Source organism: Rousettus aegyptiacus, unplaced genomic scaffold, assembly GCF_014176215.1.
Source record: "Rousettus aegyptiacus isolate mRouAeg1 unplaced genomic scaffold, mRouAeg1.p scaffold_m13_p_9, whole genome shotgun sequence".
Classification (NCBI taxonomy): Eukaryota; Metazoa; Chordata; class Mammalia; order Chiroptera; family Pteropodidae; genus Rousettus; species Rousettus aegyptiacus.
In genome coordinates this window covers 101145988-101159675 of record NW_023416312.1, presented here as the reverse complement: position 1 = coordinate 101159675, position 13688 = coordinate 101145988, and the positions used below count along the sequence as shown (strand labels likewise).

The window sequence follows — 13688 nt, the reverse complement described above, 5'->3', positions numbered from 1 at the left end:
AACATCGGTGTGCAAATATCTATTCGGATGTGAGTGTTCCAGTCTTTGGGGTAAATACCCAGCAGAGGGATTGCTGGATTGTACGGTAGATCAATTCTTAGTTTTTTGAGAAATTCCATACTGTTTTCCATAGTGGCTGTATGAATTCGCAGTCCCACCAGCGGTGTATGAGGGTTCCTTTTTCTCAGCATCCTCTCCAACATTTGTTATTACTTGTCCTGTTGAGGACAGCTATTCTAACAGGTATGAGATGGTACCTCATTGTGGTTTTGATTTGCATTTCCCTAATAGCTAGCGATGTTGAGCATCTTCTCATATATTTGTTGGCCATTTGTATGTCCTCTAGGGAGAAATGTCGGTTCAAGTCCTCTGCCCATTTTTTGATTGGATTATTTGGTTTTCTTTGTTATTGAGTTGTATGAGTTCTTTGTATATTTTGGATATTACCCTTTCTCGGAGACATTTCTCGCACATATATTTTCCCATTCGGATGGTTGTGTCTTTACCTGTTGACGATTTCTTTTGCTGAGCAGAAGCTTTTTTAGTTTGATGTAGTCCCATTATTTATTTTTGCTTTTACTTCTCCTGTCTTGGAGGTCAAATTCATAAAATCCTCTATAAGTCCAAGGTCCTTGAGTTGCATTCCTACTTTTCTTCTATGCATTTCATAGTCTTGCATTATCCTTTTTATCTGCGATGTCAATCATAATTTCTCCTCTTTCACTCCTGATTTGGCCTTATAATCAGGTCCTTAATCCATTTTGAGTTAATTTTGGTGCGTGGTGATAGACAACGTTCTAGTTTCATTCTTTCGCAGGTGACCTTCCCATTTTCCTGGCATCATTTCTTAAAGAGGCTTTCCTTTCTCCAACTGTATGTTTTTGGCTATTTTGTAGAAAATTTTTTGCCCACATAAATATGGGTTTAATTCGGGACTCTCGATTGTTTTCCACTGGCCCATGTGTCTGTTTTTCTGCCAATACCATACTTTTTTGGTTACCGTCCCTTTGTAGTATAATTTGATGTCGGGCAGAGTGATGCCTCCCGCCTGGTTCGTTTTTCTTAGGATGGCTTTGGCGATTCGGGGTCTTTCGTGCTTCCATACAAATCTGATTTTTTGTTTTATTTCCTTAAAAAATGCCGATGGGATTTCGATAGGGATTGCATTAAATCTGTACAATGCTTTAGGTAGTAAGGTCATTTCGACTATGTTGATTCTTCCAATCCAAGAATACGAAATATCTTTTCATGTCTTTGTATCTTCTTCAATTTCTTTTAACAGAGTCTTGCAGTTTTCGTCATATAGATCCTTCACATGTTTCATTAAATTTATTTGTAGGTGTTTTATTCTTTTTGTTGCAATTGAAAAAGGAATTCTTTTTCCCACTTCCTTTTCTGACAATTCATTATTAGCGTATAGGGACGCTATGAATTTTTGAATGCTGATTTTGTATCCAGAGACTTTATGTGCTTATTGTTTCTAGCAGGGTTCTTGTTGAGCCTTTAGAGTTTCTGTATAGAGAATCATGTCATCCGCAAATAGCGACACTTTGATTTCTTAGTTTCCTATTGGGATGCCTTTTATATCTTTCTCTTGTCTGACCGCACTGGCTCGGATAGTGATAGCGGTGATAGTGAACAGCCTTGCCCTGTTCCTGATCTTAGAGGGAAGGTTTTTAGTTTTTCACCATTAAGTATAATGTTGCCTGAGGGTTTGTCATAGGTGGCCTTTATTATGGTAAGGTACTTTCCTTCTATACCAATTTTGTTAAGTGTTTTGATCACACATGGGCGCTATATCTCATTGGAGGCTTGTTCTGCATCTATTCACATGATCATATGATTCTTATTTTTTAAGTTGTTTATGTAGTGTATCACATCAATCGATTTGCATATGTTGAACCATCCCTGAGCCTCTGGGATGATCGTGGTGTATAATCTTTTTAATATGTTAGTGTATTCAGTTCGCTAGCATCTTATTTATGATTTTTGCATCCGTGTTCATGAGAGATATTGGTCGGGAGTTTTCTTTTTTGTGTTATCGTTACTAAGTGTTGATATTAGGGTGATATTGGCCTCATAAATTGAGTTGGGCAGTATTGCCTCCTCTTTGATTTTTTGGAAGAGTCTCAGAAGGATAGGTATTAAATCTTTGAATGTTTGATAGAATTCACTGGTGATGCTGTTTGGTCCTGCGCTTTACTTTGTGGTAAGCTTTGATAAATCTTTCCATTTCCATACTGATGATTGGTCTATTTAGATTTTCCAGATCATCTTGGTTCAGTCTAGGAAGATTATATTTTTCTAAATACAGGTCCATTTCTTCTAGGTTATTAAATGTGTTATTATATACCTTTCCATAGTATTCTTGCATAATCCTTTGTATTTCTGTGATGTCAGTCGTAATCTCCCCTCTTTCAGTCCTGATTTTGTTCATTTGTGTCCTTTCTCTTTTTTCCTTAGTGAGTCTAGCCAGGAGTTGTCAATTTTATTAACCTTCTCAAAGAACCTGCGCCTGTTGCATTTATTTTTTCTATTGTTCTTTTGTTTCCAATTACATTCATCTCTGCTCTAATTTTGATTCTTTCTTTCCTTCTGCTCGCTTTAGGCTTCATTTGTTCTTCCTTTTCTAGTTTTTTAAGATGAAGCCTTAGATTATTTAGTTGGACTCGTTCTTGTTTTTGGAGATAGGCCTGTAACCTTATGGACTTTCCTCTTGTTGCCGCTTTTGCCACATCCCAAAAGTTTTGATATGTTGTACTGTCGTTATCATTTGTCTCTATGTCTCTCTTGATCTCTCTTTTTAATTCTTCCCTGACCCAGTTATTCTTCAGTAGCATGTTGTTTAATCTCCATGTATTTGTGGTTCTTCCTATTTTCTTTTTGCAGTTGATCTCTAGTTTCAAAGCATTATGATCAGGGAATGTGGTTGGTAAGATTTCAATACTCTTATATTTGTCGAGGCTATTTCTGTGTCCCAGTATGTGGTCACTTCTTGAGAATGTTCCGTGTGCACTAGTGAGGAATATGCAAGCAGCTGTTTGGGATGGAAGGCTCTGTAAATGTCAATTATGTCCAGTTGGTCTAATGTGTCATTTAAGGATGTTATTTCCTTATCGATTTTCTGTTCGGATGATCCGTCCATATCTAACAGTGGAGTATTCAGCTTACCTATATGATAGTGCTTTGGTCTGTTTCTCCCTTTAATTCTGTTATTAATTGTTTTATATACTTCGGGGCTCCGTGATTGGGAGCATAGATGTTAGTAAGTGTTATGTCTTCCTCGTGCATGATTCCCTTTATCATTATGAAGTGTCCCTCAGTATCTCTACCTTTTTTATTTTGAAGTCTGTTTCATCCGATATCAGTACCGCTACTCCTGCTTTTCTCTGAATTCCACGTCCAGCAAAATATTTTAAAAATATAGTATTGCTATTACACCCTTATTTGTTTTAAACATTTACAAAGTCCTTCCCCACTCCTAGGCCACAAAGGGGTTTCCTCACATTTTCTGGGTTAACTTTATTCAATAATTCAAGGAACGTTTGTTGCTCAACCCTCTTCTAAGCCTCCATGGAGGTTACATACTAACGGGGAGAGACAGTTATGGAACAAAGCAAATAACTACATGATGTAGCCTATGGGAAGATGGTCAGTATTACGGCAAGAGGAAAGAATAGGGAGTGCTGGAATGAGCGGTTTTCCATTGTAAATGGGGTGGTTGGGGAGGCTTTATCGTGAGGGAGAGATTGGAGCGAAGACTTGAGGAGGTGACTGTAGGGTTAACTCGGAACATAGCTCCTCCACAAACTCGGGAGACTGAAAACTGCCCGGCCAGCAGCCAAAGAAGGCCGTACACAAAGAGCTTTCAGCAGCGCCTACTCCTAAGGACATTTTCTGCAGCTCCCGTGGACGTTATCTGCTCCTGCAACCAAGCAGCACATCTTGCTCCCATCCATCTAAGAAGGCGGCTGGTCCCCCAGTGAGGTAGCTCCTCCCTCTGCTTGCATGCATACAGAAACATTCTGCTTGCTCTTGGTGAGCAGCCGCCCTTTTCCTGAAGCTCTGACCAGCTGCTGCTGAAACTTCTCAGCCTCGTAAGTAATAAACGGCATTTCTCATCTCTCTGGTCCTCCTGATGGTTTTTCTGGAATATCCAAACCCAGGTGCAAGTTCCAGGCCTGGGACTCCCGCATTACAGTAGGGGAGAGGGGAGAGACCAGTGGGGCTGGAACAGAATGAGTGGAGGAGAGTAGCGGGAGAGGGGTCAGAGAGTTGACAGGCACCACATGGTGTAGGGCCTCAGAAGTCAAGTCATGCTAACAGCTTGCCCCTGAGTTAAATGGGAAACGATGGAGGATTGTTGTGCGTTGGATTGTGCCTTCCAAAAAGGATACGTTGAAAACCTAACGCTGAGCCTGTGAACGTGACCGTATTTGGAAATAGGGTCTTTGCAAATGTAATTAGTTAAGATGAGGTCACACTGTGTTAGGGTGGTCCTCATCCAATAACTGATGTCCTTATAAGAAAATCATGTGAGCACACAGAGAGAGGAGAAGGCCGTTTGAAGACAGAGGAAGAATTGGAGAGATGAGTCTATAAGCCAAGAAATGCCAAGCAGTGCAGATAACCATCTGGAGACAGGCACGGGATTGACTCTCCCTCACAGCCGCCAGAAGGAATCGACCCTGCCAACACCTTATTTCAGACTCCCAGCCTCCTGAACTGTGAGCGAATGAATATCTTTTGGTTTAAGGCACCAAGTTCGTGGTACCGGCATGTGCCACTTAATGACAGGGATACATTTTGAGAAATTTTGTCACTGTGTGAACATCATAGAGTCCACTTACACAAACCAAGATGGACTAGGCTACTACACATCTAGGCCCTGTGGTATAACCTATTGCTCCTAGTCTACAAATCAGTACACGATGTTACCGTACTAAATGGGAAAATATATGTGCAAGAAATGTCTCCGAAAAAGGGTAATATCCAAAATATACAAAGAACTCATACAACTCAATAACAAAGAAAACCAAATGATCCAATCAAAAAATGGGCAGAGGACTTGAACCGACATTTCTCCCTAGAGGACATACAAATGGCCAACAAATATATGAGAAGATGCTCAACATCGCTAGCTATTAGGGAAATGCAAATCAAAACCACAATGAGGTACCATCTCATACCTGTTAGAATAGCTGTCCTCAACAGGACAAGTAATAACAAATGTTGGAGAGGATGCTGAGAAAAAGGAACCCTCATACACCGCTGGTGGGACTGCGAATTCATACAGCCACTATGGAAAACAGCATGGAGGTTTCTCAAAAAACTAAGAATTGATCTACCGTATGATCCAGCAATCCCTCTGCTGGGTATTTACCCCAAAGACTTGAACACCCACATCCAAATAGACATTTGCACACTGATGTTCATAGCAGCATTATGCACAGTGGCCAGGACATGGAAGCAACCGAAGTGTCCCACAATAGGTGATTGGCTAAAGGAGCTGTGGTACATATATACAATGCAATATCACTCAGGTATAAGAAGAGATGAAATACTGCCATTCGCGACAACCTTAATGGGCCTGGAGATAACCATGCTAAATGAAATAAGCCAGAGTTAAAAGTTGAAAATCACATGATATCACTTATATGTGGGATGTAAAGCTAAAAGCAACAAATGAACAGGACAAACAGAGACTCAGGGACATGGACAATTGACTAGTGGTTACCAGAGGCTGTGGAGTGGGGGAGGAGGGGGGAGGTAGACAGGGAAAAAGGGGGTCAAATATCGAGAGGAGGAGTAAGGTGAAGGTGTTAAAGGGGATCAAATATATGGTGGTAAAGGAAACTGGACTCTGGGCGGTAATCACACAATAGAATATATAGATGTCAAATTATAATGCACATCCGAAAATTATATGATTGTATTAACCAGTGTTACCCTAATAAACTTAAAAAAATCCTGCTTGTCATAAAAAAGATGACAGAAATCCTAATTTGTCAAACGGGCAAAGGATACGAACGGGCTAGATACAGAAGAGGAAACCTGCAGAGTTCACAAGGATACGGTGGGAGTGGAGATGGGTACAGTCCTAGGAGAGAACAGTCTGGCATGACAAGGACAGATGAAGTACACACTTTCTTAAACCCTAGCAATTCTGCTCCTGGAAATTTGTCACCTACTCCTTTAAGGTCTATGTATAAGGATGTTCTTCACAGCATTGTTTGTGGAGGTGGGAGTCAGAACCACCTAGGTGTCCAACTGCCTTCCACTTTTGCCCTTCTTTCAGATCGTTAGGCGGGTCTTCTTAATTCAAGACCTTCTTCTTGTGACATGAGCATTAACAGAAGACGGTATGGGAAATGATGAAGGATTGTTGAGCTCAGTATGTTCTTTGGGGGTCCCTTCACGTGTCTGAGCAGACTGTCCATGCCTATTTGCTACCTACCCGTGAGGATCCAGTTCTCCACTGACACACTTTTTTAATGATGATGATTAAAACCTATTTGCTGAACCTAAAAGTAAAAATTACAACCTCTGCTCAAGGCTACACCTTCGTAAGTCCCACAGAAGAAGCTGAAGTAGAACACTCCTTTCTAAGTCATCTCTAACTTACTGTGAGACTTTAAACGCCATGTGTCTTCCATACAAGGACGTGTCTCACTTCCCTCGTCCTACTCTCCACTGCTCATTTCTCAGGGGATCCACTGGCCTGCTCTCCTTTCTTCGTGTTTAGCTGTTATTCTGGAGTGAATTTGAATAGTTTCTGTAGCTTCTGTTTCCTCCTGGAAAAAAAATATGGCTTTACAGTTCGGACGACTTGAGTCATTTGCTCTCTAAGGAGTTAGTTCACTGACACCATCCACTCATGCCCACTGATTGTTGCTTTATGACCCCATTCGAATAGGTCTAGTTTCCCATCTGCAACCTTCGGCATGTGTCCTTTGACATGTGCTTCAACCTAAATATCATCTTTATGAGTGATCAAACCAATTGGGAAAAATGTGGCTTAGGTAGGGGAGCCTAGTGAATTTACTAACCTCCTACCTTGAGACACCCCACCTCAGGGAAATATGGGCCTCAGAACACAGTGCTGACACAGTTCTGACACTAACTACCTAAAGTTAGGTCAAATTTCACATGTCGAGACCACAGTCCTCCACAAGACTCCCCTCACTTCAGACACCAGTTGCAAGCTCTGGGATTCTCAGACTACCCACCCTTTTGACCAACTGGCTAAAACTTTGGGGTTTCCACTACTCTCTCAGGTTCAATAATTCACGAGAACAACTCACAAAACTCAGGACAACACCGTACCCGCTGTTATAATTTTACTATAAAAGATGCAAATCAGGACCAGCCAATGAAGAGATATGAGACCTGGGAGTGTCTAAAACATGAAGATTCTATGTCCTCAGGATGTGTCACTCTTCCAGCATATCAGTGTGCATCATCAATCAGAGAAGCTTTCCCGAACTTCAGTGTCCAGAGTGTTTGATTGGGGTTTCATTATGAAGGCATGATTGACGATTGGATCATTGGCCATGGGATTGAATTCAATCCCCAGGTACTCTCTCTTTCTTGGAGGTCGTACTGATATCATCTGGTTCAAAGCCCCACCCTCTAATCATATAATAGGTCTTTCTAGCATGGCCAGCTCCCATCTTAAAAGTATCTTGGGGGTCCACCATGAGTGACCTCATTTAGCATAAACTTAGACGTAATCCTAGAGGCCAACCATGAATAACAAAGGCACTCCTATTAGTCAGTAAAGTCCAAGAATTTGGAGGTTACCTTGAGAACCAGGGACAAAGACAAGCGAAATGCCTTCTTATGCGACACATACTTACGCAGGTAGTTGCCTGCCATTGGTGCTGGTGGAGACAGAAAGAGAAAGACAGCAAATCCTTTGCACCCAGCACTACAGGAAATGCTGAAAGTTGTTCTTCGGGGTGAAGGAAAATGACATCAGGAAGAGGCAATGGCCAAAACCAGGTAGGAAGAAAGCAGCTCGAATGTTCATGTGTGGAGCAGGTTCAAAGAGATCATATCAAGAGGAACCAGAGACACACCACACATATACAACTCTTTCAAGTTTTGCTGTAAGGAGAAAGAGAGAACTAGTGCCATAGGTGTGAGAAAATGCCAGAAATTGAGTAGAGCCATGTCACATGGGCAACGCCAGCTGCAAGGGAGGCTGGGAATGTGAATATTAGCTTTAACATGCTCTAATGTGGAGGTGTCCATGACCATGCTGGAAGCCCTGGTGTCCGAGATGACCACGGTGACCCTGGTGCCGATGACGATGAGGGCGGCGCCAGTGCCCAGGACCATCTGGGAGGCCCTGATGCCCGATACGAGCAGGCTGGCCATCGCGGCCTGGGTGGCCCTGGAGTTGAGGAAAAGGTGGGATTAGCAGCCGTAGGGGCTGCCAATGTGGCGCGGGCACCTCGAGCATCCGGGCCAGGTGGAGATGCAGCTCCAGTGGCTGTAGGACCAGAAGATAGAGCCATCGTCTTGTATCCATTCCAAAGAGGCCCCGAAGCCTGGAGCCAAATGGATGAGTCAGGGCCATCCCAAAGGGCAGACCATGGCTTTAGGGGACAGGGCACAGGACAGCCCAGGACAGGGGACAGGACAGCCGAGGACGGGTGTAAGGTGGGGGTACAAAAATGCGAGCAGGAGGCAAACCTGGGGTAGCCTGTTGGCAGGGGCAGTGGGAGAGTAGAGGAGGCTGGATTATGGGCATGCAGGCCCCATGGAGTGCAGGAGGTGGGACAGGATGAGCTGAGGGAGGAGGGAGGCAGGCCAAGAGGACCTGAGTTGGCAGGACTGGGTGTGTGTGAGGCACGGTGGGGGAGGACGCCCCAAGAGGAAGCCTGGGGTGAAGGCCAGCCTCTGAGGTGTGAGCAAGCCTGAGGCACTGGCCAGTTCAGCCGCCGACGTGTGGCGCCTTAACCACAAAACTCTCAGCACTATCACTGTGCCATTTGGGACTCATCTGGAGGCAGAGATGGCCCGGCTGGCCATGGACATAGAGGACCCACGCACCCAGCAGGCCATTCAAAAGGAGTTCAGAGTGCATGGCAGCATCCTGGCTGTGTAAGTTCTGGAATGGGCCACACGGGGGTGGCAACCAGTGCTGGGGCCTAAGAGCCAGCCTTAGCTGGAGAGGGGGAACTGTAAAGGATAGGAGGGAACACTCAAGTGTCAGGTCTCAGGAGAGGGTGCAGTGTGCTGCGGGTGACAGAGAATCTTTATATTGAAGACTTTCCGTGAGTGCTTCTTCCCATAAGATAGATTCCGGAGGGTAGAGATGTTGACCTCCGTGTTTACTTCCTATTTCTTTTTAAGACTCTTGATCACAATGGCTCTTCAGAAAACATGCCTCTGACCAGATTTGTGGTTTCCTAAAATCCTTGTTCCTGTTGGGGTGTTTTCTGAACACGAAAGAGCTTAGTTTGCAAGAGAGACAACATAAAACCCAGGAACAGTAGAATAGGAATTTTGGGCTGGCTGGCCTTGCTTCAGGTCAGAGAGGGCGATGGCTGTGACACCTGGCGTAGTCTCTGCGATTGGGGGAGCTAGCTCCCTCTGTTATGGCATTTCTCCTGAAACCTGGATGTCGTGGACTGGAGAGGAACTGTGAGGGGTGGCAGGGACATAAACTTCGGTACAAGAGAGGGGCAGATGCTGCCTTGGTCTCTGACCTTCACGAGGGAAGGCTGCTGGGCCTGGATGTAGAAGGTGAGAAGGCATTGTCAGCAATGGGGTGGGGATTGAGCAGCCTGGACTGAGGTTCCTGTCCCGCCCCTCAGACCCAACCCAGGTACTTCCCCATGGCATCAGGGGATCCCAGCACAGACTGGAGGCACCACGGGGAATGCAGTTTATGAGCTCTGTCATTGTCTCCAGCCCTGCGCGCCTGTAGCTATACCTTTCCTGTTAACCCTGACCCCCTTACAGACACAGAAGTAGAGCAGCACTCAGCACTCCAGCAGCCAGTAGGGTCACCGCCCAGGCGATAAACCCTGGCACCTCCAGCCCCACACCTCACCCACCCCTGAGTGCCAGACGACTGTTGCTGGGGAAGGCAGAGCCATGAGAGCTGTGCCAGCAGAGAAGCAAGCGACTGGGACCTGTCCACGGGGTGGTGCTCCCCAGGCTGCAGCCCTCGAGCCTGGCTGGTCCATCGTGAGCACCTGAGCTGACCCGGGCCTAAGCCTGCCTCCTGGAGGCATCGCAGTGTGTGCGCCTGGAGCCCGGGAGGCCCTGGGCGGAGGCAGCGGGACTGCCGGCTACCCACCTCCAGGGGCAGTTAGGTACCACGGAGTGACAGCCCCTGGAGTAAAAAATGGCACTGGAGAAGTGAAGGCCATCCATCCACGCTCCTTCAGGGACTGGGATGGACGGTCCCCGGGGTAAGACAGAGCCCAGGTGTGGCTCCTGCTGGGAGCTACCCCAGTGATGGTCCGCGCTCAACTCAGCAGGCTTGTAGGTTCGGCCCTGTGTGGCGCCCAGAGATAAGAACGTGAAGATCCTGGCCCTGTTGCCCCAGACTCATTCCCAGAGAACCATGAGAGGGGACCTGAGGTCAGCAAGCCTGTCACACATGAGGGGGACCGTCCTGGCACTGGCACAGGCTCTTAGGTTCACCCGCCAGCGTGGGCTGCGGCAGGCTTGGTGGGAAACTGTCAAGTGCCCAGGGCCTCAGCCTGAGCCGGAGGGCAGCCGTTCCATTGGCTCAGGGGGCGGAGCTTCGTGGGGGCGTCCTCATTGGCTAAGCCGTCCCTGGGCTCTCTGGGCCAGACTGGCGGGACCTGGTGTCAAGCTGTCGTTCTTGCGCAGGCGCACTGTATCCGTCTCAGCAGTCGCCTGAAAGAGCGGAACGCCTTGAGGGGCCTCAGCACCTCAACCGCGGGCTGAGAGGGCTGTCGCAGTCAAGATGGCCTCCGAAGAGATGAGGGAAGTCGCAGCTGCCATACAGGCTGTAGAAGAAGGGGCAGGGGGTGTGCCCGGTGCGGGAGGTGGCCTCGGCAGCCTTGAAGACCAGGGTGGCCCTGGAGACCCAAATGGCCAAGGTCTTCTTGGCATTCCAGGAGAACAAAGTGGTTCTGGCGGCCCTAGTGGCCAAGGTAGCCCTGACAACCAGAGTGTCCCTGGTACTCCTAATGACCAGGAGAGCCCCGAAGCCCCTGACGACCAGGTCGTCCCTGTTGCCTCTGACAACCAGGGTGGTGCCTGTGCCTGTGACCATCATGGAGGCCCTGATGCCCAATACGAGCAGGGTGGCCACCGTGGCCTGGGTGGCCCTGGAACCGAAATGGTGAGATCAGTGTCCTTAGGGGCTCCCCATGCGGCACAGGCAGCGCGTGCTTCCGGGCCGGGTGGAGACGCAGCTCCAGGGGCTGAAGGATCAGGAGACATACGCATCATCTTGTATCCTTTCCAACGAGACCCTGACAGATAGGTCAGGGATATCTCACAGGACAACCCCGGGCGGGAGTGGGGTAGGGGGACAAAAATGGGAGCCGGGAGGTGAAGCTGAGGTAGCCTGGTGGCAGGGACAGGGGGAGAGGAGAAGAGGCAGGAGGGTGGGCAGGCAGGCCCCACAGAGTGGGGAGGACGGCCTGGGGACAGGATGAGCTGCGGGAGGATGGAGGCAGGCCGAGGCGGCTAGAGTTGGCAGGACTGGGTGTGTGTATGGCAAGGTGGGGGGGGACTCCCAGAAGGGTAGCCTGGGGTGAAGGTCAGCCTCTGAGGTGCGAGCAAGCCTGACGCACTGGCCAGTTCAGCTGCTAATGGTTGGTGCCTTAACGGAGATTCGCTCAGCATGATCAATGTGCCTTTCCGGTACCGCCTGGAGGCAGAGATAGTCCGCATGGCCATGGACATCGAGCACCCGCCCCACAATCCGGCCGTTCGAATTGAGTTCAGAGTGCGAGGCAGGATCCTGGCTGTGTCAGTTCTGGAATGGGCCAACATGGGGGTGGCAGCCAGTGTCCGGACCTAAGAGACAGTCAGCCAGAGAGGGGGATCTGTAACAGATAGGAAGTTTCCCTCAAGTGTCAGGCCTCAGGAGGGGGTGCGGTGTGCTGGGGGCAGCGGGAGTCATCCCCTCTAACTTGGTTTTTACCCCTCACTTTCAGCAGGTGGACGGCTGAAGACCCCGGTCTCCTCCAAGATGCTGTCAACTCCTTTTTCAATCGTCTCTACATGGTGATGGGAAACATCCAGCACATCAGACACCTTTTCCCATGAGTTTTGGAAGGGGGGCTGGGATTTAATCCTGCGACCACCCCCCGAATCGGGCAATGCCCAGGAAATCAATTTCCGGAGCAGAGCCACTCTCTCCCTGGGGCCTCACAGTTTGCCCATATTGTCATTTGCTTCTCCAGGCCCACTTGTTTGTTTCCCTGTTGCCTCAGAAATGGGATGATTAAATACTTGTGCAGTGCAGCAAATAAAACTGAGCTAGTATTTTGTGTCTGCCTTTTAGCTACTGCACCCGCACGTGTATTTCTTTGTCTTTGTCCTCAGCTTTGGAGGGGAGGGGAGGGGAGGTGCTGGGGATTCAGAGAGTGGTACAAAGTAATTGAAGACAACTAAGAAATGCAAGAAAATGAAAATCAGTTGTGTTCTGACATTCAGCATTAAATGTATAATGATAAGAGAAATGTATAAGTTTATTACTTAGAGTATTTTTGCAAGATTAGTATTAATTTATGCTGAAAATATTTTACTGAACATATGACATGACCTCTATCTAATAGTGCTTCAAAAACTATGTCGGTGGACACTGTAATTCTTGAATGTTTATATAATTACCTTTTCTTAAATGATTCTGGCTAATTTTTCATCGGAATCCATGTATTGAAGACTTTTCATGAGTGCTTCTTCCCGTAAGATAGATTCCAGAGGGGAGAGATGTTGACCTGCGTGTTTACTTGCAATTTCTTTTTAAAAACTTCGATCCCAATTGTTCTTCAGAAATCATGCCTCTCACGAGATTTCTGTTTTCTCAAAATCCTTGTCACCGTTGGGTTGGTTTCCAAACAGGAAAGAACTTAGTTTGAGAGAGAGAAGAGAGAAAACCCAGGGACAGCAGAATAGGAACTCGTGGCTGACCGCACTTGCTTCGGGTCAGGGAGAAAAAGGGCTGCAACGCTTGTTGAAGTTTTTGGGATACGGGGAGTTAGCTCCCTCTGATATAGCTTTTATCCTATAATCTTGCTAAACTCACTAAGTAGTTCAAAGCGGTCTTTCTTTCGTAGATTCTCCGGATTTCCTACAGAGACAATCATGTTGTCTTGCAGATCAAGGTTTTCTTCTTCCCTTTCACTTGGGATGTCTCTATTTGACTGATTTATTTCCTCCTATGAGTTGAATTTTTCGGATTTTTGGCATCCTTGGCAATTTGGTGGTTGTTGTTGTTGCAAACCAATAATTTTCCTTGTGCGCTAAATATTTTGCAATCCTTAATCTATTTCCGAACTTTTTTAAATCGAATATTCTTACTTTAGTTAGAAACTCTTTTATCCTTTTGAATCTTTTCAGATTTGCTATGTGTGGGCAGAGCAGCTTCTAATATAGGTCTAATTATTTTCCACACTCCCGAGACAAGCGCCCTCTGAGTATTGTATATGATGCCACACCTGGGGTGATCAGTATTCTCCTGA

At 46.7% G+C, this 13688-nt stretch overlaps 1 protein-coding gene across 1 annotated transcript; it reads left to right on the top strand.

The window, feature by feature from the left end:
- Window positions 1–7990: 7990 nt before the first annotated feature.
- LOC118607761 (EKC/KEOPS complex subunit LAGE3-like) lies at window positions 7991–12270 on the top strand. Its single transcript, XM_036226572.1, has 4 exons — window positions 7991–8004; window positions 8271–8528; window positions 8983–9111; window positions 12159–12270. Exons 1-4 carry the CDS (start codon window positions 7991–7993, stop codon window positions 12268–12270), a joined length of 513 nt encoding a protein of 170 aa, XP_036082465.1.
- The last annotated feature ends 1418 nt before the right edge of the window (window positions 12271–13688 follow it).

Bases quoted from the DNA above. Each gene is read 5' to 3' on its own strand.
- LOC118607761 (XM_036226572.1), top strand. The intron at 8,529-8,982 runs GTATCCATTCCA...CAAAACTCTCAG, and splicing joins GAAGATAGAGCCATCGTCTT to CACTATCACTGTGCCATTTG. The intron at 9,112-12,158 runs GTAAGTTCTGGA...CCTCACTTTCAG, and splicing joins CATGGCAGCATCCTGGCTGT to CAGGTGGACGGCTGAAGACC.